The 21,635-nt window shown below is 42.0% G+C and overlaps 1 protein-coding gene across 5 annotated transcripts in view; it reads right to left on the bottom strand.

The window, feature by feature from the left end:
* Positions 1 to 21,635, bottom strand: part of MTA3 (metastasis associated 1 family member 3) — a 122,458-nt gene that overhangs the window by 33,998 nt on the left and 66,825 nt on the right. For all 5 annotated transcript variants that reach the window (XM_083605145.1, XM_083605146.1, XM_083605147.1 and 2 more), the window contains exons 13-17: positions 21,214 to 21,365; positions 19,829 to 20,051; positions 8,215 to 8,301; positions 7,204 to 7,353; positions 1,156 to 1,187 (exon numbers count right to left, since the gene is read on the bottom strand). In XM_083605145.1, coding sequence (XP_083461271.1) covers positions 1,156 to 1,187; positions 7,204 to 7,353; positions 8,215 to 8,301; positions 19,829 to 20,051; positions 21,214 to 21,365 — 644 coding nt within the window. The remainder of the gene's footprint in view (positions 1 to 1,155; positions 1,188 to 7,203; positions 7,354 to 8,214; positions 8,302 to 19,828; positions 20,052 to 21,213; positions 21,366 to 21,635) is intronic.

Here is a 21,635-nt window from a genome sequence, read left to right as displayed (position 1 = left end):
ATGTCTCTCTCCTCTCGTTGAGGGATGGGTGGGGGTGAGTAAAAGAGGGAGAAAGAAATGGAAGAGAAGGGAGATGGGGGCACTTGTTGGGATCATTCCCACCCATCCCTGGCATATGGCCCAGGACAGAATGCTTTGGTATTTGAACCTTTCATTCCAACCTAAAATATTCCTATGAGTTCATTGGCTGATGAGATGAAATGTAGATTTCATGTATGAGTTTTCTCTAAGGTATATTTATGATCTTAATAATTCAGCCCACTAATCCTCCCAATTTTCAAGTCATTGTGGGGGTCTTACTATTTCTTTATATGTTTTTTACAGCAGAAAAGAACTGGAACTATGGCTGCCATTCCAATGTTTGCTAACAGAGCTTCAGCTGCTAATCATCTTTTTGTTTCTTTAAACGAAAACAGGGAGAAAATCAGACAACTGTTAAGTATTTGCTTTAGGAATTTATTGGGGTTTTCCTGATTTGTAACATAATTTTTAAATCAAAGTAACAGTATCTCTCTTGAAGATGAACACACATCATGAGAATAGCCATCTCACAATACATGAAATATTATTGCACAGAAGCAATAACAATATTGCTTAGATTCATTTGACCAGGACCACATGGTATAGATAAACTTTGTGGAAAATTGGGGATGGGGACTTGGCCCTCTGTGCCTTCAAATCCAACACTTGTTTGCCACTGTTTCACATTGGCTCCCCACGCACAATAGATTTCAGAAGAAGATGCCACCAGGTGTCTCATCGGGTGGGAAGGAGCATCCCGGCAGGCATGTTGCTGTTGTTTACCAGGAGGGAGAGGGAAAAGGCAATAGAGAGGTTGGTCCGGTGCAAAGGCATCAGTGTAGAACCTATCTGGTGCTCCTGCTGGTGTGTTGGCACCACAACAACCTCCTCACCACTCCATTTTCCCCATCTCTCCCAGTAAACATCAGCAACCCAGCTGCCAGGGAGCAAGCATTGCTGCCCCTCCCTGTCCTATGAGCCACTTCTGGTACTAAAGCTGCAATCCTTCCTATGCACATTTACTTGAGAGCAAATCCTAACGGACACATTAGTTTCTGAGTAACCATGCATAGGATTTGCACATTCTTTAAGTCCAAATCCAGTAAAATCAGATAGAAAAATGTTAGAACTTACCATTTTAGTCCCATGTGTATGACTGGAGAGTCCTAAAACAAAACCACACACAATACCACAGATTAGACCTATATTAGCTTACACACATCCCTTTACAACAAATTATTTTCATTGCAGCTTCCTCAAGAGCAACCGTAATACTGAAAGATACAGAATGCCAAACAGAGAGCTCCAACTACAGAGGCAACCTTGCAATTACAGGGCCCACCACAGCAGATGGCATCTTCAAATATAGGAATGCCTGGCACATAGAAAATTGAGCAGATTTATTTGCTGTTGCTTTGGACGGCAGGACAAGAACTAATGGGTGGAAAATGCAAAGAAGGCGTTTTCTGCTATATGTTTAAAGAAACTTCCTAACAGCTATTTGACAGTGGAACAAATTGCTTTGAGAGGCAGTGGACTGTCCTTCACTGGAGATTAGTTAAGTAGAGGCTGGACAGCCATTTGTTAGAGGGTAAGATTTGCATCCTTTGCCCCACTCTCTTGTCCTTTGACAAAAATCTCACACGTTTGCCTCTGGCCCGTTCCACAACTGGCTTGTGACCCTCAGACTTGAAAACATTTCCCCAGCTCTGTTATATATGGTTCCCTGATAAGTGCCCCATCCAAGCACCACACAGATTCAAAACTAATACATTCAGGAGTAAAAATTGCATCACATACCCATGAGAACAGTCTCTTGGCCTCTGACTATTCCCAAGCTCAACAGAAAGGTCCCCCTTGGCCTACTAAATCACTTCCTCATCACTAGGGAAAACCAGGTTGTCCTACCACAATTAGTTTTGAACAGATCTAGATCAGTTGCCGATCACTGCAGATGGTGACAGCAGCCACGAAATTAAAAGACGCCTGCTTCTTGGGAGAAAAGCAATGACAAACCTAGACAGCATCTTAAAAAGTAGAGACATCAACTTGCCAACAAAGGTCCGTATAGTAAAAGCTATGGTTTTCCCAGTAGTGATGTATGGAAGTGAGAGCTGGACCATAAAGAAGGCTGATCGCCGAAGAATTGGTGCTTTTGAATTATGGTGCTGGAGGAGACTCTTGAGAGTCCGATGGACTGCAAGAAGATCAAACCTATCCATTCTTAAGGAAATCAACCCTGAGTGCTCACTGGAAGGACAGATCGTGAAGCTGAGGTTCAATACTTTGGCCACCTCATGAGAAGAGAAAACTCCCTGGAAAAGACCCTGATGTTGGGAAAGATGGAGGGCACAAGGAGAAAGGGACGACAGAGGACGAGATGGTTGGACAGTGTTCTCGAAGCTACCAGCATGAGTTTGACCAAACTGCGGGAGGCAGTGGAAGACAGAAGTGCCTGGCACGCTCTGGTCCATGGGGTCACGAAGAGTCGGATACGACTAAACAACAACAACAAGATCAGTTGCCAGCAATCAGTCCCTGCTCCCCAACAAATCAAACACATGATTTGTTTTTATTATGCTTTTTAAGGGCTTTGAAGTTGCTGAAGTTGCTAGACAATTAAGACAAAGTTCCTAGATGCAAACAAGAAAAAATAATTGTGGTGCAGTCAGAGAATTACGTTTGCAGGAACCTATAAATCACTAGCATTCAGAGAAAGTGGTCTACAGCAGAATGGAGTGCATGTCATACCGAAAACTGTAACTTACTGGAACATTTGTAGTTGGACTTTAGTCTACTGATGCTGGGTCAGTCGAGTGGGTTTCACAGCTTAGGGGAAATTTGAAGCCAGAGTCTGCTAGGTCCTAGTTTGACACTCTAACCATTACACCACAATGGCTTTCACCCTGGCTAGACACAGAGAATTAAGTTTAGGTATTTATTTGTAGGGCCCCACACCTGAGAAATAGGGGCTTTGCTCCACATTACTGTTTTCTACAGTCTGCATTGTATTATTTATTCTTTTTTCATATTTATATCTTACTTTTATTTTTCACAAGGAGAAACTCTAATGTAGCACTGGGGTGTGTGTTATAGTAAGTATATCAGGAACCAGCAAGCTTACTAAATTAAGATCGCATATGCTTCCATGTAAAATTGATGTTACACAGAAATATAATTTGAGAGCCCCCAAAGTTATAAAATGTAATAACAAGTGAGGCTTCTTCCAGCAACTTTTGGAATAAGCATTTATGTCATTGCTAAAACATTAAGGTGACTCAGGGTTGCATATTGGAATTTTGTTTTCCAAGGAGATGAGCTAGGAACTGAATACAGATTTCAGACAGAAATGTCAGGTGCTTCTCCGTATGTCAATGAAGAAAAAAAGAAGAGATGGGGTAAAGAGAGAACAAATCAAATACTGCTTTTAAAGATTGTTTAAATTCATTTCCTTCCTGTCTCCAAAAATATGCCCCAGCACTTCTAAATTGAGAGGACTGTCAGAAAGTTCTCAGATCTAGATCTTAGGGTTGAACATTGGGGGTGGAGATGCTCCTTCAGGTATACTGGGCCAGGGCCATTTATGGCTTTAAAGGTCAGCACCAACACTTTGAATTGTGCTCAGAAGCATACTGGGAGCCAGTGTAGGTCTTTCAACACCGGTGCTATGTGGTCTCGGCGGCCGTTCCCAGTCACCAGTCTAGCTGCTGCATTCTGGATTAGTTGTAGTTTCCAAGTCACCTTCAAATGTAGCCCCACATAGAATGCATTGCAGTAATCCAAGAAGGAGATAACCAGGGCATGTACCACGCTGATGAGACTGTACACAGGCAGGCAAGGTCTCAGCCAGCGTACCAAATGGAGCTGGTAGGCAGCTGCCCTGGACACAGCATTAACCTGCACCTCCATGGAGACCAAAATGACTCCCAGGCTGCGCACCTGGTCCTTCAGGGGCACAGTTACCCCAGAGAATCCCCTACACCTGCCCACTGAAAACCCCATCAGTGCTACTGATTTGGAATTATGGAATGCCCTTCCATATGCACACACACATCAAAGTCTAAGACTGAGCACTTTTCAGAAGCGTTTAGGGCTCATTTGAGAAATGGCAGGGTAATCATGTTGATTTGATTGCATTTTATTTTGCTGGAGGGCTTTTACTTTTATTTACCTGCCCTGATTTGGCAATAAATCTAAATAACATAAAATAAAACAAGCTATATTCAGGTAATACTGCAAACAAGCACTTTGTCAGTTGCACTGAGCTAGCCTACTTTGGCATTCTATGAAATCTGTCGCCGCAAAGATATATAATTCAATTACTTCCAGATGTGGAGAGAAATGAAGCTTCCATTCTCATGTCATTGTGTGAGTCTTTCCTGTTTAAAAGCAAAGTGTTGGCCAGAAAGTGAAGGCAGCAATGACATTTTTGCTACCCATGATTTTGTAACTTGGGACAAAAAATAATAATGATTCATTGAGTTTTTCTTAGCACACGGAGATGGAGGTGTTCACTCTGCTAACTTGAGAACTTTCACCGTCCAGCAAGAGTTATTGAAAAAACTATGCATCCTGACATGTTTGCTGAGAACCTGGATTGCTGATTACCTTTACCATTCACTAAAGCAAACTAAGAGTGATGTTGGAGGAAAATGCCAACACCTAAATATTTTCCAGTCTCAGTGCCTATTTTCTCCACAAAAGATGGGTGCTTCAGTCCAGTAAAGAGGCTACCATGCACACAGCCTGTCCAGTAAACAGGCTACCATGCACACAACTGATCCAGATGCATAACTGAATTAGATATGGTATTTTCTTTTTTAAAAAAAGATATATTTTTTTAAATTCCTGTCTTGCCAAGTGAAATTGATGAGAAGAGTTTTGTTTTTTTAAAATGGTCCCACTAAAACTAAAAACAATTCTCACATGAAATGTACATTATTATAATTGTTACTATATGTATAATACTACATAAATATGATATACATATATACTCCAGGTTTCCTAAAATAATCACATATATTCAACAATGCACATGACTTTATAAAAATACTTACATATTAATATATACAAAATGAGCCTGCAGAAATATACCCACATGGAGTACTCTTCTTTTATGCACAATATGCAAATAATTGTATATTATCTGCACATGTTTAATCAGGCTGTTTAACAACAACAACAACACCCAATGTATAAGCAGCTTGGACCTCAGTGGGCGAGAGGCCATCCAATGCAGGCAAAGCTCAGCTGGATTGGAACTGCTCAATTCTGTATAGAAATCTGTTTAAAAAAGAACCCTCTTCAAACTCTTAATTTGATGGACACTTGAATCGTGATGTTTCCTTGAGCCTCTTATATGCATTAAAACACATAAATCACTAATATGTGCATTTTAATATGTACACATATGCAAAATTCAGAGCAGTGCAAAATTCAAATGTTGGGTGTTTCAGCTTTGGTATTGGTTCAGGAAGTGAAAATTTGGTTAATGTGAACCAAACAAATGTCTCCTAATACCCACTTTGGGCCTTGTATAGGTGGTTCCATTACAAATATTGTCATTGTAAGCGTTGCCATTTATACAGTGCTTTGAGTGCTCAAAATGGCAATGCTTCAGTAATCTTTTCAACCAGGAACCTAATCCAGGTTTTTGAAGAAGCGGTGGAATATGATGCCCTTTTTTATGTAATCAGTCATGCAAACACCACAGATTAATGGGAAGTGGGGTTGTATCAGTTTAGGGCTGAAAATCTGAATAATCCCTTGAGAGAGATTTTACACTCTAGCCAGTTTCAGCACATTACCCCTCGGCTGACAAAACAAACATATTGTGCACATGTTCAGCACAAGTTAACAACTGAAATCAAAACAGAGCTATGAATGAAAATCATGTGCTGATCTTCCCAAAACAGTTTTAAGCTATTACTAGATTCAATAGCAAGTTCACAGATTACCAAATCAAATACATTGCTTGGAAAGTGGTAATCCATTGCTTAGGTCTAGGCTTCACAACCCAAAATTAAGCAAAGCTAACAAAATTTTTAAAAAGCCCACTTATCTCACAGCAGTGTAACACAGAAGCAAAAATTGCCTAATGGCTCTTCCCCTTGGGATACTTTGCATTAATTCAAGCCAAAAAATAAATAAATTCAAGCACGGTGCATTTTGCATACACACAAACTGGCTTGCCATTTCCAATGCTAACATGGTTAATATTTAGGATTATTGACCACCTACATAGAATGCTCAAAATACATCACACACATTACCTTGTTGCCATCCCTGTAAAGTCAGTAATTATTCCTACCCTCCCTCCCTTGGCATATTGCATATAGGGATCTGGAGCCAAGACAATGTCACCAATATTTGAACTGAAGGCTGCCTGATTAGTAGCTCAGCCACTCAGCAGCCAAATGCTTTTCCTCTGACAGTTGCTTCTAAATGGATCTTTCCAGCAAGTACAGCCACTGGTCTTCCCTGAAATAGGATGATGGACAGGAGAAAAAGGACAGCGACACAACCCATATCTCCCGGGCACATTCTAGTAATTAATTAAAAAATGTTGGCCACATTTTATCCATGGCTTCCAGCACGATAGCATCTCCTTCCTCCACCTGACAAAGAGCAGGAAGATTGAATGTGGCGGATGGCAGCTGCAGGGAATTCCTTCACAAATGTCTTCCCTACCAGACCAGCTGCCCCTCCCTAAACACCTCACTGCCAGGCTGCCTTGTATCTTGGTCCCAAGGCTCTGTTGCCATAGCGACTGCCAAGGCCTACCTGCACATCAGGGCCCATGGCTGCCTGCTTTCTTCTCCCCTAGAACCACTGGCCTCACTTGCAACCTAGCAACTGGGCTTTGTTTTCCAATGGTCCTATGTTAACTCCAATCCTATCGTCACAGAGGGACTAAGCTGACTATTATTGTAGAACAGGCTTCCTCAACCTTGGCCCTCCAGATGTTTTTGGCCTACAACTCCCATGATCCCTAGCTAGCAGGACCAGTGGTCAGGGATGGTGGGAATTGTAGTCTCAAAACTTCTGGAGGGCCGAGGTTGAGGAAGCCTGTTGTAGAAGATACCAATGCCCAGATTGAAAGAAGCAAAGATGCTGCCTTTAGATTATACACACATTGCAAAAAAGAATAGTTATTTCAGATGTCAGTTTATTTACACATACCATCCAGGCCGTTGTGATGGTGGCTGTAGTTTCTCTTCCCCAAAATACTTAACGATGAGTGGCCAGGGGGAGCGAGCAACCTCTTTGCCATTGAACTCTGAAGGCTTGGTGTTGACTTGATTATATTAGGCTTCATGGCTGGATGAATCTCTGTGATTTGGCGGGGGGGGGGGACAACAAAAAATATATTGCTGAAATTATTTCAAATCATCATCATGTCAACGGTTTGCTTCCAATTTTCCTACTTCGGGATCTAAAACCTTAGAGATGTTATCACACTACCCCACATAAAAAAGAATAGGAAAATGCTCCTTCAGTTACTTGACCTTAACTGTTGCTGTGAAGGGACGGGAGAGAAAAGTGATTTAAGCTGTGTAAAATCTAGTTGAAATGGCACACAACTGACAACCTGGGGTTACTGTTCCGTTAAAAAAATTCTCCCTTATGTCCTTGCTATCAACATGCCACCAGAAACCTAATATACAGCTATTCAATTAAACTCAACTGCACACTGATACATGCCTATTATGTTTGAAAGACCTCTGACAGGACTTTTGATAGGACATGGGGCAGCCTGTCCCATTTTGCTGCCTGCCTGAGGTGAAATGGAAAGGTGTTGCCTTACCAGGGTTGTGCAGCTGCACATTACAGGTTCCAGCAAGATCGTGCCAGGAATCTGCAAGAACTCACCAGAACCCAGAAGCCACATCCACTTCTCCTTGCTTCTCTGGTGGTGGTGAGCAGGACACCCCTGGCTCTGGGGTAAGTGAGGAGAAGCAGTTGCAGGTACAAGATCTGAGGCAAGCTCCTCAAGATCTCAAGAGATCTCGCTGGAAGCCACCGCCACTTCTCTGGCTGTGGCAGGAGAGGTGCCCATGGAGGCACCAACCCTTGGCATTCTACCACCCAAGGCGGCTGCTTCAGTCTGCCTTATGGGTGGGCTGGCCCTGGATAGGACATTTAAACACTCATTTTATGACTTACGACTCATTTTACTAAACAAGAACTCACCCAAGTATCCAATGATACATGATAATGATTTCCGAGTGCTTTTAATCTTCAAAGGATTTCCAACAAATTCACAATGTCTGTCAGCATCTAGGGATCGAAAACAGAATGTTATTTTAAGACAGAGTAGGGTAGGATGAAGAACCAATGACAGCCACAGCTTTCCAAAGCTTGTCAAAGGTCCCGTTGATGAGAAGATCAATAACAGCTGGCAGGTTTTCCTGGAAGAAGCCAGCACTGGGGCCATTGCAAGGATTTCACTCTCCTATGTGCATCTGCACGATAGGCAGCCAGACATCTGCACTATACATCTAAAGCACTATGATACCATGTCACAGATTCCCTCAAAGAAAGCTGGGAGCTATTGTTTGTTGAGGGTGCTGAGAGTAGTTAGGAGACCCTTATTCTCCTCCTCACAAAGCTACAATTCTCAGAGTGGTTTAACAATCAATCCTCTTTTCCAGGGAACTCTGGTTAGGGTTCATAATTGTGTGCCCCCAGCACCACCTTCTGAAGACACCTATGCAAGGTGGTCTGGAACTTCTGAATAGATGTACCTCTGAAGCCGGGCCCAGACGGGTGATCCAGAAGGACACCATTGTTGAGAGAGACACTGAGAGAACACGGAGAATGAACAGGAAATTGGAAGGCTTCTGCTATGTGTTTGTAGCACACTAAACCAGAAAGGAATTAATTTCACTTGCTCTCCAGAACTGTAGCTGTATTGGTTTGTTATGTCTTTTAAAATTCTCTGAGAATAATCCCATCAAACTCAGTAGAGCTTGTTTTTGAGAAGACATACATAGTACTGAGGTAGCTATGGTGAAAATTGAAGTAAGGTGATCTTTATTCCAGGATTAGTTAATTCAGAACACTCTTGTCTGTGGCTCTACCCATTGTTGGCTCTGAGACAATGTGTCCCTCAGCAGACAAAACTGCCCATTCTGCTCTTGACCAGTATTTTTTGACCTTAGATCCCCAGGTGTTGGTGGACTACAACTTCCATCATCCGCAACTACTGGCTAAACCCTTTGGGGAAGATGGGGGGTATAGTCCAAGAACATATGGACATCCAAGGTTGGGGAACACCGCTCTGGACCATAATTTAGAATCCTGCAGTTCAGTAGCAGAGGTTCATGGGTATCTCAGCAGACATGTCAGCAATCAGGGGTTCAGTGTGGTCAGGACATCCATTTAATCAAGTGACCAGGGCACCCAGACCTACTCATGAGCAGGAGTTCACATTTGGGGCTTTCACAGATTCACAGAATTGTAGAGTTGGAAAGGACCACAAGGGTCCTTTAGTCCAACACTCTGCAATGCAGGAATCATTCGACCAATGTGGGGCTCAAACCCATGACCCTGAAATTAAGAGTCTAGTGTTCTTACCAACTGGTTAGTGAAAGAAAAAGAAACAGCGCCACTCCTCACTCTACAAACTTACGCCCTTCCGTGATCCATGTGAGAATCAGGCTATTTTTAAAATTAAACCTGTCACATTGTACCACTTGAAAACAAAACTTAAAAACAACTTGTAGGACAATGTCTGCATAACAAAGACAAACTGTAAAGATGATTTGGAAATAAAAATAAAATGTATAATGTTATAGCAAGCATAAAGCACAGCATATGTACCAATAAACTGGAAGTCTGTTGGGTGCAAGACTGGGACAATGGAGTGAAGGAGCAGATACATCCATTGAAGTCCAACAGCAAAGGGGTGCCTTCCTCTCTGGCTCTGGCTCTGCAGCATTGGAATCCAAGCCCAGCCTATGTGGAAAAGCTGCACCATTCAAGGGTCTTGGTAGAATGGGGCAGGCCTGTTCACAAGCCATTACTCAGATAGTTGCACAAATGTGGCCTGATTTTCCTCTGCAGTAAGTTCCCATTTTACTTGCCTACAGTTCTCTCATAAGAGCCGTCATGGTGTGTTGGCTATAGCAGGGGTAGGGAACCTTTGGCCTGCCAGATGTTGCTGAACTACAACACCCATCAGCCCCAGCAAACATGGCCAATGGCAATGGATGATGGGAGTTGTCATTCAAGGATTCCTCACCCCTGGGTTAAATCACCAAAACTCAGGCACATGAATAATTGTTGTCCTCTATTTGCGGACAGAGAAAATGGTGGACCATTTCACTGAATTTTTCCCCCCGATGAGGGGAAATTAACAACTTCTCAGAGGTAGGGCTCATTGCAGTAGCACACCTCCCCCGCCTCCAAAGTGTGTGTCTATGTATGCGTGCACTGCTGCTACTGAAAGTGAAAGCTGTGGCAACTGTATTGGTTGCCAGGCTGTGTGAAGTACTGTCTTTTGACTGTCCTGAATCATCCAGCATTCAGCTTCAATGGAAGTCCACGTTTTCTAGTGCTGTGAGGGGGGAAAACCTCTCCCTGTTCACTTCATCCACACCACATGTAATGTTCTACACTCTTAATACATGACTTCTACACTAAAAAGTACCAAATGTCTGCAAGCTTTTGCCACAGGGGAGTTGCTCCATCCCTTGATTATTTCAGTTGTGCTTTTCTGAAAGTTTCCCAGCTCTACGTTATTTGTTTTGAGGTGATCAACCAGAACTGTACCTCATAAAAGTGCTCATCAGCTGATTCACAGCCTCCCGAGAAAAGGTTCAGGTGGAATAAAAGAAAACAAAGCAAAAAGGCAGGCAATTATCTCCAGTGCTCCATAATTAACTGTCACCTGAATTGAAAAACAATGGTGTTTGAATCTCATCATACTCTCATTAATGAGGATCCGTCAAGGAACCAAAACAGGAAGAATTCATAATGATGCTATTTTTACAACTCACTTTTATTTATTTGATACACTTATATCCCACCTTTCCTCCAGGTTAGCTAAATACGGCATGGATGGTTCGGACCCCCACCGTTTTAGTCTCACAACAAACTTGTGAGGTAGGCTAGACTGGGAAATGGTGACTGGCTCAAGCCACTTCATGTCTGAGTGAAAATTAGAAACGGGGGTCTCCTGGCTCCTTATCTGACACTTTCTAACCATTGGACCACACTGGCTTACTGTGCATGTTGACTCAGCAGAAAATCCTATAAAATTCAACTCTCAAGTGAGTGTGCATAGGATTGCAGCCTTTCCTGACCTAGTTATTCTGCTGTCCGTTTAGAAAAAGGCACCAGCCTTGCATTGCCCTAAATTCCACACAAACCAAGTTACCTCAGGTTGAAAGGCCGAAATAAAGGCTGCGTTTGTTTGAACGACATTGGATAGGGATTAGTAAGGAAGGCATGCCTGTTTTTTATGCCTCTCATGCATAATCTCTGCACAGGAGCCCATTCCTGCAAATATCTCCCCTTGTACAATGGGATTTCCTTCCCTTTCCCCAACTCCATCCCCTAATTTTTTCTGAGGCTTGAGGGGAACCTCAGACAGATTTAGGGTGGAACAGGGGGAAGGAGAGGGGTATAATGTTCCATTATGCAAAGATAAATCTTTGTGCTGACAGAGCATTTTAGGTACTGCGTGTATAATAGAGTGTATTCAGATTAGATCAGATGTGAAAATTCATCAGGTCTGAACTTTCAAGATCAACTATATGGCTTCAGTGGAACGGGATAACCCTCTGTCTTTCAAAACTTGAGCAAATATCATTTGGCCCTTTAAGATCCCAGAAGCCATCCTAGAGGAGTTTCAAAATCCAATCCTTTCCCCTTTGCTCAGTCCAAATTATAAGTATGAAAGTACTGTAGAACCTTCATTCTCTCCCCCCCCCCCGTGTTAGAAGTGTATGTTAAACAGAAGATAATACTTTATAGCATTAGAGAATCAACACCTCAACAAGTCAGACTACAGCAGAAGAGCTTGAATAAAATTCCAAAATACTGAGTTCTTTCAAAAGAGCCAAAATTGGACCTGAGAACATTTCTAATTCAAATAACTATGCAATGAAACAATGGAGGATGTTGCTGTATAAGGAATGTGTATATTGCAAGATTTATTAGTTTAATTTTCAGGAACAGCCCCTTTTATTATGCTTTCAGTGAACAGAAGAATTCAAAACCAACTAGGCATTTTAAACTTTGCTCACGTATTTTATTTTATGTAATCCTATCTCCACACACTTCCCACACAAATCCACTAACCCTTTTAAAATACAACTTAATGCCATAGCATCACAAAGGCCGAAAATTCATCTGGCTTTGCCTCAGCAGAAATGTAAAAGCCGAAGTGCAAGATATAAATTCCCTATTTCATTAATCCAGCATGGAAAACAATAGCAGAGGCCAAAAATATGCTGGAAGAAATAATGGCTTATCTGAACCTGCACAACTTCCAAAGGTGTAATTTTATAGGGCATGGTGCAAGTCAATATGAGAAATAAAGGTTTCAGGAAGCCTATTACAAAAAGAATGCTTGCATGCATTCATATGGTTATTATGGGTGAGTTTTTATACTAAAACGTACTGACACACAAATAAAACTGGCATGAATATTGAGAGTTTTTAATTTTTGCCAAGGACTGCAATGTCACATAAAATATCACCTGACCCATTTTGATCACCTGGGGAAATTCTATGGATGGAACCACAGTGCCCCTGAATCAGTGTTTCTGTAACTTGGGCCTCCAGTTGTGGTTGGACTATCATTTCCATCATGATGGTATTTGTAGTCTAACAACAGCTGGAGACCCAAGTTAGAGAAACACTGTTATACAATGGACTATTTCCCCCTCTGCTGTACATGAAGCAGCAGTCATCAGTTGCTTCAGACATACTGTAAAAACAGAAAGCTTTTTTGCCCAGCTCCCTCTGATCCTTAAGACAAGACCCTGTTTTCTACGCTTGAATTCCCTAATTATTATTTTTTGCTTTGCTTTTCTCTGATAGCTACTCCTTGTTAATATACTGCTGGTGGTTGGTTTTAGGTTGTATTTTTGTATTAAAGCTATGGTATAGCACTTAGAATTTTATACATGTTTTGCAATAAAATATACATCATAAAACAAATATGAGGAATGTGTAATCCAGGGTGTGTGTGTGCGCACACACAGAATGTGAGACAAATTAATCCCAAATGAGCGGGGATATCTGGCTAGCTGTATGCTTGCAGTCTCTGCTCTTTCTCTTCCCATTCTTTTAGAAGTAATCCCAGACTGACACTTCAGCCCAAATTCAGGACTGATTGAAGTTAGTTCAAATTCACAAAACCTTCACCAAAAAACACAAACTCTGCTCTTAAATTCTCAGATTATAATGGCTGGAGCTCCTGAAATGCATTCAACCCATAAAAACTATGAGCAGGTGCCAACCCTCAGTACGTTTTATTATAAAGCTTACGACGTCTTTCACATGTTCTTCCTTTTACCTAACTCCTGCACTTTTTTCCATTCTGTTCCATTTCCAGTCTCTCACTAAGTGGGGTTATGTTCCATTAGGATTATTTTTTATGGAGAGGGAATTGCTCTTGTAACTACTTGGAGCATGCAAGATGTGGGTGTGGCAAATCATTGAGAGTTATTGTTGAGTCAGAAATGAAATAGCCCAGCATGACTGTAGTTTCCCTGGAAATGTATAACTAATTTTAAAAGTTCTAACCCCTAATCGTTGAATACTAAAATGAACTTTCTCCAGCAGAACAATGGCGAGCTTGCTCTGGCAATTCTAATCTAGCCACATGCGTTTTCCCTCCATTATTTTCTTTTGAAATGCCATTGTTCATTTCTATATAAAGAACTCATAACATGACACCAGCGATTACAGTTAGGGCCCTGCAACAGAAAACAAACATGGCAGAAAGAACTCCCTAGAGCCATATTCAGAATTATGAAACTATCCTTAAATCTAACTAAGCCCTGGTCCTAATAACACTTGTCTTCAGTTTCAATGTAGGATGAAGACACATGCAATGATTTTTAGAGAAAAGGGACCCCGCTGGAAACTCTGTCCACCATGCTCGGTCCCAACATACCTTTTCTTCCCCTAGCTGAGGATGGAAGGGAGTGGGTGGGAATTGCTGTGCAATTTGGAAGAACAAGCGGCTAGGCAGAGTGCTGATTGGCTGGACCTTCTGTGATGTCACCAAAAGACTCCACACACTATCCGTGGAGGCAGCCTTGCACTTTTAAAAAAATACATTTAAATCTAATGCAATGAGCAAATGTTTCATGCAATGCTTAGTGGACATGTGCTGAAGGTATTTCTGGCATACAGAATTGCCACTTCATTTAAGAAGCAAAGAGGAAGCTGGGCTTGCACCACAGCTGAATAATTGGCTGGTGAATTTTTTTTGCACTATGTCTTCACTTCACATTTCTTACTTTCATGTATTTTTATAAAAGCAGTTACCAAAGCTTCCAACCTCCTATCCAAGGCATGCATTGTCTACTTCTGCTCATACAACACAGGGGTACCTAATTTTCACCAATCTCCTACTCATTGCAAATGCCTAGCATCACCTGGTTTTGCAAAAAGCTCTCCTGAGACTTGAGGGAGCCTTTTGAACAATATGGGATAGGTTGCAGTAGAGCACAAAGATGGGCAAAATTTAGGTACTTTGCCTTACAAGAATGGAAGCATTTTCTATTAGTGTAAAGCTATCATTGGCTATCATTGATTTTACTTTCTTGGGCTCCATGATCACTGCAGATGGTGACAGCAGTCATGAAATTAAAAGACGCCTGCTCCTTGGGAGAAAGGCGATGGCAAACTTAGATGGCATCTTAAAAAGCAGAGACATCACCTTACCAACAAAGGTCCGTATAGTTAAAGCCATGGTTTTCCCAGTAGTGATGTATGGAAGTGAGAGCTGGACCATAAAGAAGGCTGATCGCCGAAGAATTGATGCTTTTGAATTATGGTGCTGGGGGGAGACTCTTGAGAGTCCCATGGACTGCAAGAAGATCAAATGCATCCATTCTTGAGGAAATTAGCCCTGAGTGCTCACTGGAAGGACAGATCGTGAAGCTGAGGCTCCAATATTTTGGCCACCTCATGAGAAGAGAAGACTCCCTGGAAAAGACCCTGATGTTGGGAAAGATGGAGGGCACAAGGAGAAGGGGACGACAGAGGACGAGATGGTTGGACAGTGTTCTCGAAGCTACAAACATGACCAAACTGCTGGAGGCAGTGGAAGACAGGAGTGCCTGGCGTGCTCTGGTCCATGGGGTCACGAAGAGTCGGACACGACTAAACGACTAAACAACATCATCATTGGCTACAACCTATATATGGTACTTAACCAGTATACAGGGAATGGGCAGATCAGTCATAACCCTTGACCTGCTTTGCTACAGGGGGACAGGATGCGGAAGAGGTCTCCCTCCACTGGACTCTGCTGGGCTGCACTGGATGAGGGGTCTCAAAGCCGACATAAGCAAGGAGACGATGCAGCTGGGCTAGTCAGGAATGCACTAAGGCAGTCCAGCTATCAGCAATGGGTCTCTCTATTGCACTGGCCTGGAGCTGAAGTGGCAAAAATCATGGCTAACACACACAAACACACACACACCCCTTCCACCCTGGCCAGCGTAAGCAGCAGTTTTTGGATGCAGCATCACTGCCCCTTTTCCATTCACCTCCATTGCTCAGGCCTCAAAATAACAATCCTTCTTCTACACCCTTTTAAAAAAGCTGCAGCAACATGTTACACCATATAACAGCTTTACATCCAGCTCTTGTGAGTATGTGTAATTATTTCCACTGGGAGCTTCTTCCCTCACTAGTCCCAGCCCTTTAATTTGTTCACATTCCTTTTATTTATCTCCCTGTGCTTTCCATCTTATTCTGCTAAGAAGATTACTGTTCTTTAGCATCACTCTCAAGTTCATTCCTCAGCATGACACGTCTATTAGTCTCTGGGAAGCTCCCTAGTGAATTGAAGGGACACTGGTGTGTAAATAACGGTGATGGCATCACTTGTGGGCTTGAAAAATTTCTTTCTGCCCCCAGGCCTGAGAGATCATGCTCATCGTCCATTTCTTAAGAGAGCATCTTTGCACCATGATTACTCCAAGATCTACAGAAGATAATAGAATCAAAGAATTGTATTTGGGACCACAAGGGTTATCTAGCACAACCCCTGCCATCCAGGAATCTCAGCTCAGTGGTATCACATGTACCTCAACTACAAAGCTTCTCAGGCTCAAATATTGGGAATTTCTGAAAAAGGCAGGTGATGTGAAAGACATCTGCAGGCAACACTGATAACAGAGACATTACTAGGCTACATGGAGAATTAGCCTGAAGTTAGACCACTTATTTCACTGATCTCATGCTAAAAGTTGAGTCACATGGCAGCAAACTAGGTTTGCGTATAATATAGGTTTTATGCTTGCCCTAACAGCACACTACTTTGTTCCTAAAAATTCAAAATCCTGCAAATAATAGATAAATGAACATTATTACCACCACCACTGCTGGGCAGAGTCCACTGAACCTCTCTGCATACAAACCTCAATGCAATGATGGGAGCTGCACAATAAGTTGGTACAATAACAAAGCATGCAAATTGAACTCATGTATGCAAAACAAGCACACACTTCACTTTCTCAGAATCCAGTATCTTGGAGTTAAGTTTGCTTCTCTTAATGTAATCTGTGTTTTTTAATCATACGAATCTGAATGGAACATTCATGAAACAATATGATGTGTTATCTATTCTGTGTACAAGGAAGCATAATAAAAATGAAAGGGAAATGATGTTCATCTTTTATCTCCAACAGGAGATTTGAGGTCTAAAACAAAATCAAGTTGTAACAGGATGAATTAATATTGTATAATAAAACACAACAGCCTAGCATGCGTCATCAAGCCTCTCAATGCTTGACAGTGATTTCAAAGTGTTGTTTCAATGCACATTCATTTGTGCATCCATTGTATGAAAAATTAGGAATGAGCTTGTTAGGTGCTACTACGTCAAGCCTGCGGAGAAATGGATACTATTACAACTCTGCTAAAATACATATTTTCCCCTTGTGGAATTAGCTAGCAAAAACTGTGAGTCACAGATGTACACAGTACACATTTTGTTTTTAGACACACTACTGTTGGTAGCAATTTATCTAATAATATTAGGTGGCATTTATTAGGTGATACCTAGCAATACTGTTATAATGTTCCTGCCAAGTCATGATTGCTATATTCTACCACCAGCTTCAGTGGCAATATGTCTGTGCATCACCAGAAGCTGGGGAACAACAGAAGGAGAGGCCTGGGGGTCCTTCTGTCCCACCTGGAAACATACCAGAGGCCACTATGTGAAACAGGATGCTGGACTAGATATTGCTCTTGGATCAAATCCAGCAGGGCTCTTCTTATATTTAAATATATAAATAGGCTATTCTCAAAGGTGATACGACTTTCTATTACATTAACAGTCTCCAGATCCAAGCACTGACAAGCTCCGGATTACGCTTAGAGTCCATCAAGCAATCATTTGATTTCAATATAGTTTATGCAGGGTTAATGCACTTGCAGCTATGGACTGGCAGAGGAAAAATCCCCCTTTGCATGTACTCAGAATGCAAATCATGCAAGCAAACAGATTGCAAAAGGGCTCGCATGAAGTGCCAAGCGGCTGACCAAAGGGATGTACTGATAGCATCAGCCGGCTGACTGGCGCTTACCCAACATCTCCAAAGGGGTATGCACCAAACGCCAATCAGTAATTGACACTGAGAGCAACCCCAATGGGGAACTTCCTAGTGCAGCTGATGCTGGTGGGGCTGTCCGTGAGCCCCACTTGCCAAAGAAGAATTGGGAGCACACTATTAAGCCACATCTTTCCTGTAACATACCCGAGGTTGCATATGGCACCAGGTGTGTCGCTGGTGGGCATGATTTTGGGGGAAATGACTTCATGGGCCAAATATGGGCTCCTGGGGGGGGGTCTAATGAGGCTTGCAGGCCAGAGGTGCCCCACCCCTGTGCCAGCTCCCCTGAGATGAACGCAGGCTGTATTGTTAGCAGCGTTTGTGGTCTGAATCTTTTTACTGTGGATCTCTGTCCACTAACATATACTGAAACAACTTCTGCTGTGTCGAGCACTCAGGTCCAGGGGATATTTGAACATGCAAAAGGGAAAAAAAGGGGGGGGACTGCTGTATGCAAAAAGTGAACCCTATTCATAGCAAAGGAGGAGGGAGCTCCATACTCACATTCACAATGTGGAGCTATCTTAAAATGAATGAGTCTTGTGTTTTGTATGCTCAAGGAGCCACTGGGCTGCAGTGCTTAACCCAGCTGATCACAGCATCCCCTTCCACCAAAGGCAATCAACAGGGAAGCTTAGCTGGGAGCTGTATTTGTGTGCTGGAAGACACTCTCCTATTCTAAAATATACCTCTTTCATTTCAGAGCAATAGTACAATCCAACATTGATGTGATGTATTTTTTCTCCCTACAGAAGCACTTCTCATTTTGACATAAGATGAATATGCAAACAGGTGAAAGTGTGGAAGGAATGCATTGTGAAAACAAAAGCTCAATTCAGATGAAAACAAGGGAGAAGTGGTAAAACAATGCAGAAAACAGCAATAAAAATGTTTCCTTTCCAAGGAAATGTTCAATAAGCAAAACAACATTGTTAATTTACTTCGCTTGAATCAAGTCTCCTTCTCAACTCTGCAAGAAGCAGAAACCTTCCTCTTTGGTTGTGAAAAATAAGTTCTGAATCATTTTTATCTGATGAGATAAATTGAGGACCGTAGACCTACAGCTCTGCCTGGTGGTGAATCATATCTGGTTAGGGCAAAATTACAGACTAGGCATTTGCTGCTGAAAACAGCACCCCTTGGTCTCTCTTACACAGTAGTGTGTGCTCTCAACTTTATCATATCTTGACATCATTTTAACCCAGCCAATGATTTGGACTTCGGGAATAGGGAGACAAAGCAGATGTCAAAACAGTGGTCCTACACATTACAAGGGAAACAAGGATGGAGCCAACATTGGGATGCCATTGTTGGCTGCAGTCCCATGTCTCTTTCAGCTCCATCCTTGCATAGGTCAATTGCCTATGGTTGCACTGATATCACTGGCTTTGTCGTGGCTAATATGCATTTAGGACAGCTTATAATTGAGTCCTCCTTAAGTTTGCCCCAATAGAAACCTCATTTACACTGAAGTCTCTCTATTGAAGTTGGTTTTGTGCATGACCACTATGCTGCCCCAGTGAAATGCTGCCATGAACTGGGATGCTGCATCTTTAAACAAGCCTTTGCTTTCAAACCTGTGACCCCTTCATTATTTCACTATCTATGCACCATATTGGTTCACGTTATGGCAAAAATATGGTTCATGTTTTATGAGACTGGGCGCCTGTTTTCCACCAGATACATTAAATGTGGAGAGGTTAAAGGAAGCATGTATGATAGCACACAAAGCTATAATTGGGTCAATGTCTGCATTTGACACCTCCTTTATTATTCAGTAAGTACTAAACTTTCTATAAACTTACAGTATTTTCTTTGTTCTTTGGTGAAAAGCAAGACAAATGAAAATAAAGTTTTCTTTAAATAAAATAACACAAAGGGGCTATAGACAGAAATGTGTTTATTGCAAAAGAAACAAACAAACGAAAAAAAGACGACAGAAAGTGGTTGGAATAATGGCACATTGAACTAAGAATTTAGAAACATCTTACATTCTGCCCTAATGGCAGCACAGTTAATAAGGACAAACGGTCTTCTTGCAGCTCGCTTCAACTGTAGAGTGTTTCTGCAGACCTGGCGGGCAAGTTTAGTCAAGTATGTCGTATGGAGGAAGAACGACTGGCGTGTCTTCACAGCAGATTTTGGACTGCCTGTGTTCCGGACTGGTATTCCCTGCGTTGCTTGTCGAGACATGTGTGTTCTAACACATGCTTCCTGTAAGAGGGGGGGAAAGAATCAAAACGCAAACTAAAAGTCTTACTTCTGAGATCTTCCCTTTCATTAATGTACTGTTTTCTTATATGTGGCTATAATATAAAAATCAAGACCCAGTGCCCAAATTCACTCTTGCCCTCTCCCCTTACCCAATAACCAACTTTGGAACACAGAAACATGGCTTATTCTGAGTCAGGCCATTGGTCCATCTAGGGGGCAGCACACTGACTGGCAATGGCTCTCCAGGATTTCAGACATGGGGCATGCTTGCCCCCATTGGAGATGCCAAGGACTGAAGCCAGAACTTGCTGCATGGAAAACAGATGCTCTTACACTGAGTTATGCCCTTCCCCTAACTTTGCAAAATCCAAGATATAGAAGAATTCCAGTCTACTCTCCCTCCATCCCCACAAGTGCTCCTCACCCACTGAATTGCAACACAGTAAATCTTGGGAATTCTACATTTCCCATCAGCCTCCTGGACAAACCTCCCTCCTCTTCCCTCTCACCGTTTCTCCCAAATCATCACCACTTGGCAAGGGAGGAAAGGGAAAGTGGGGGGTTGGAGTTGGTAGGGCAGTGTTTGAGCAGTGAGGAGTGCTGAGACAAGGGTCATTTTCCTTAGCACAGGATCAGGTCAAAAAAATGATACATGCTTCTTTTCAATTTAATCTGAGATGAGCAATGGAAAACTTGCCCATTTGAGAACGGATTAAGTTCTCATAGTGGGAAAACAATATTATTATTTTTTGGCGTACACACCCGAACACACAATCTACAAAGAACTTCTTTCCAGTCTTTAAAGCACAAACAACTTTTCAAAATGCACTGTATAAAGGTGTGTAACTCATACAATCGTTTCTCTGACCAGGGTAACCCAAGGTTGTCCAACACAACTTTACAAATAAACAGGAAATATGGAAAGGAGTTAAATTTCCATGATAAAACACAGTGGACAATGTAACAATTAATTGTGAATTATAATTATGAAATTATTCCTAATCATAAATTGAAATTTTAAAAATAAGCACTACAGAGGCACATGCAACAGGGAGCAGGCCCCACTGAACATGATGGGACTTACTCCAAGTAAAGGTTAAAAGGACTGGGTTGCACTTATTATTATCATCATCATCATCACTACAGAATAATGAAATCCTACCTCTGTGGTTTGAGTAGGAGAAAATCTGTCTTCATTTGTTAGTGTTGGCATTTTCAGGCCACCATATTTCTTCCAATAAATCCAACACGGTGCACATAACCTGCACTGCATGTTGGGTGGACCCCAAGAATACCACTGATGAGACTGTGTGACTAAAAGAAGAAAATAAAATTATGTTGATCCATTCAGCATAAAATTCTTATCTGCACACGTAAACACACACACACACACACATCTATTTATTATAGATGTATACCGCAACAACAAATGCCACACATTTGAACAAGAAGCTTTATATATTTTATTCATTTTAACAGTTTGAAAATTCAGGGCATTCACCAAATTCCCAGAGCGACACAAGTGCTTACTCACTAAGATAAACTTAGCTAAGGTGGCCCACCAGGGACACCATAAACCACCCA

Source organism: Podarcis filfolensis (assembly GCF_964270895.1).
Source record: "Podarcis filfolensis genome assembly, chromosome: 3".
Classification (NCBI taxonomy): domain Eukaryota; kingdom Metazoa; phylum Chordata; class Lepidosauria; order Squamata; family Lacertidae; genus Podarcis; species Podarcis filfolensis.
The sequence above is the reverse complement of the archived record's forward strand: the minus strand, read 5'-3'. Positions and strand labels throughout refer to the sequence as shown.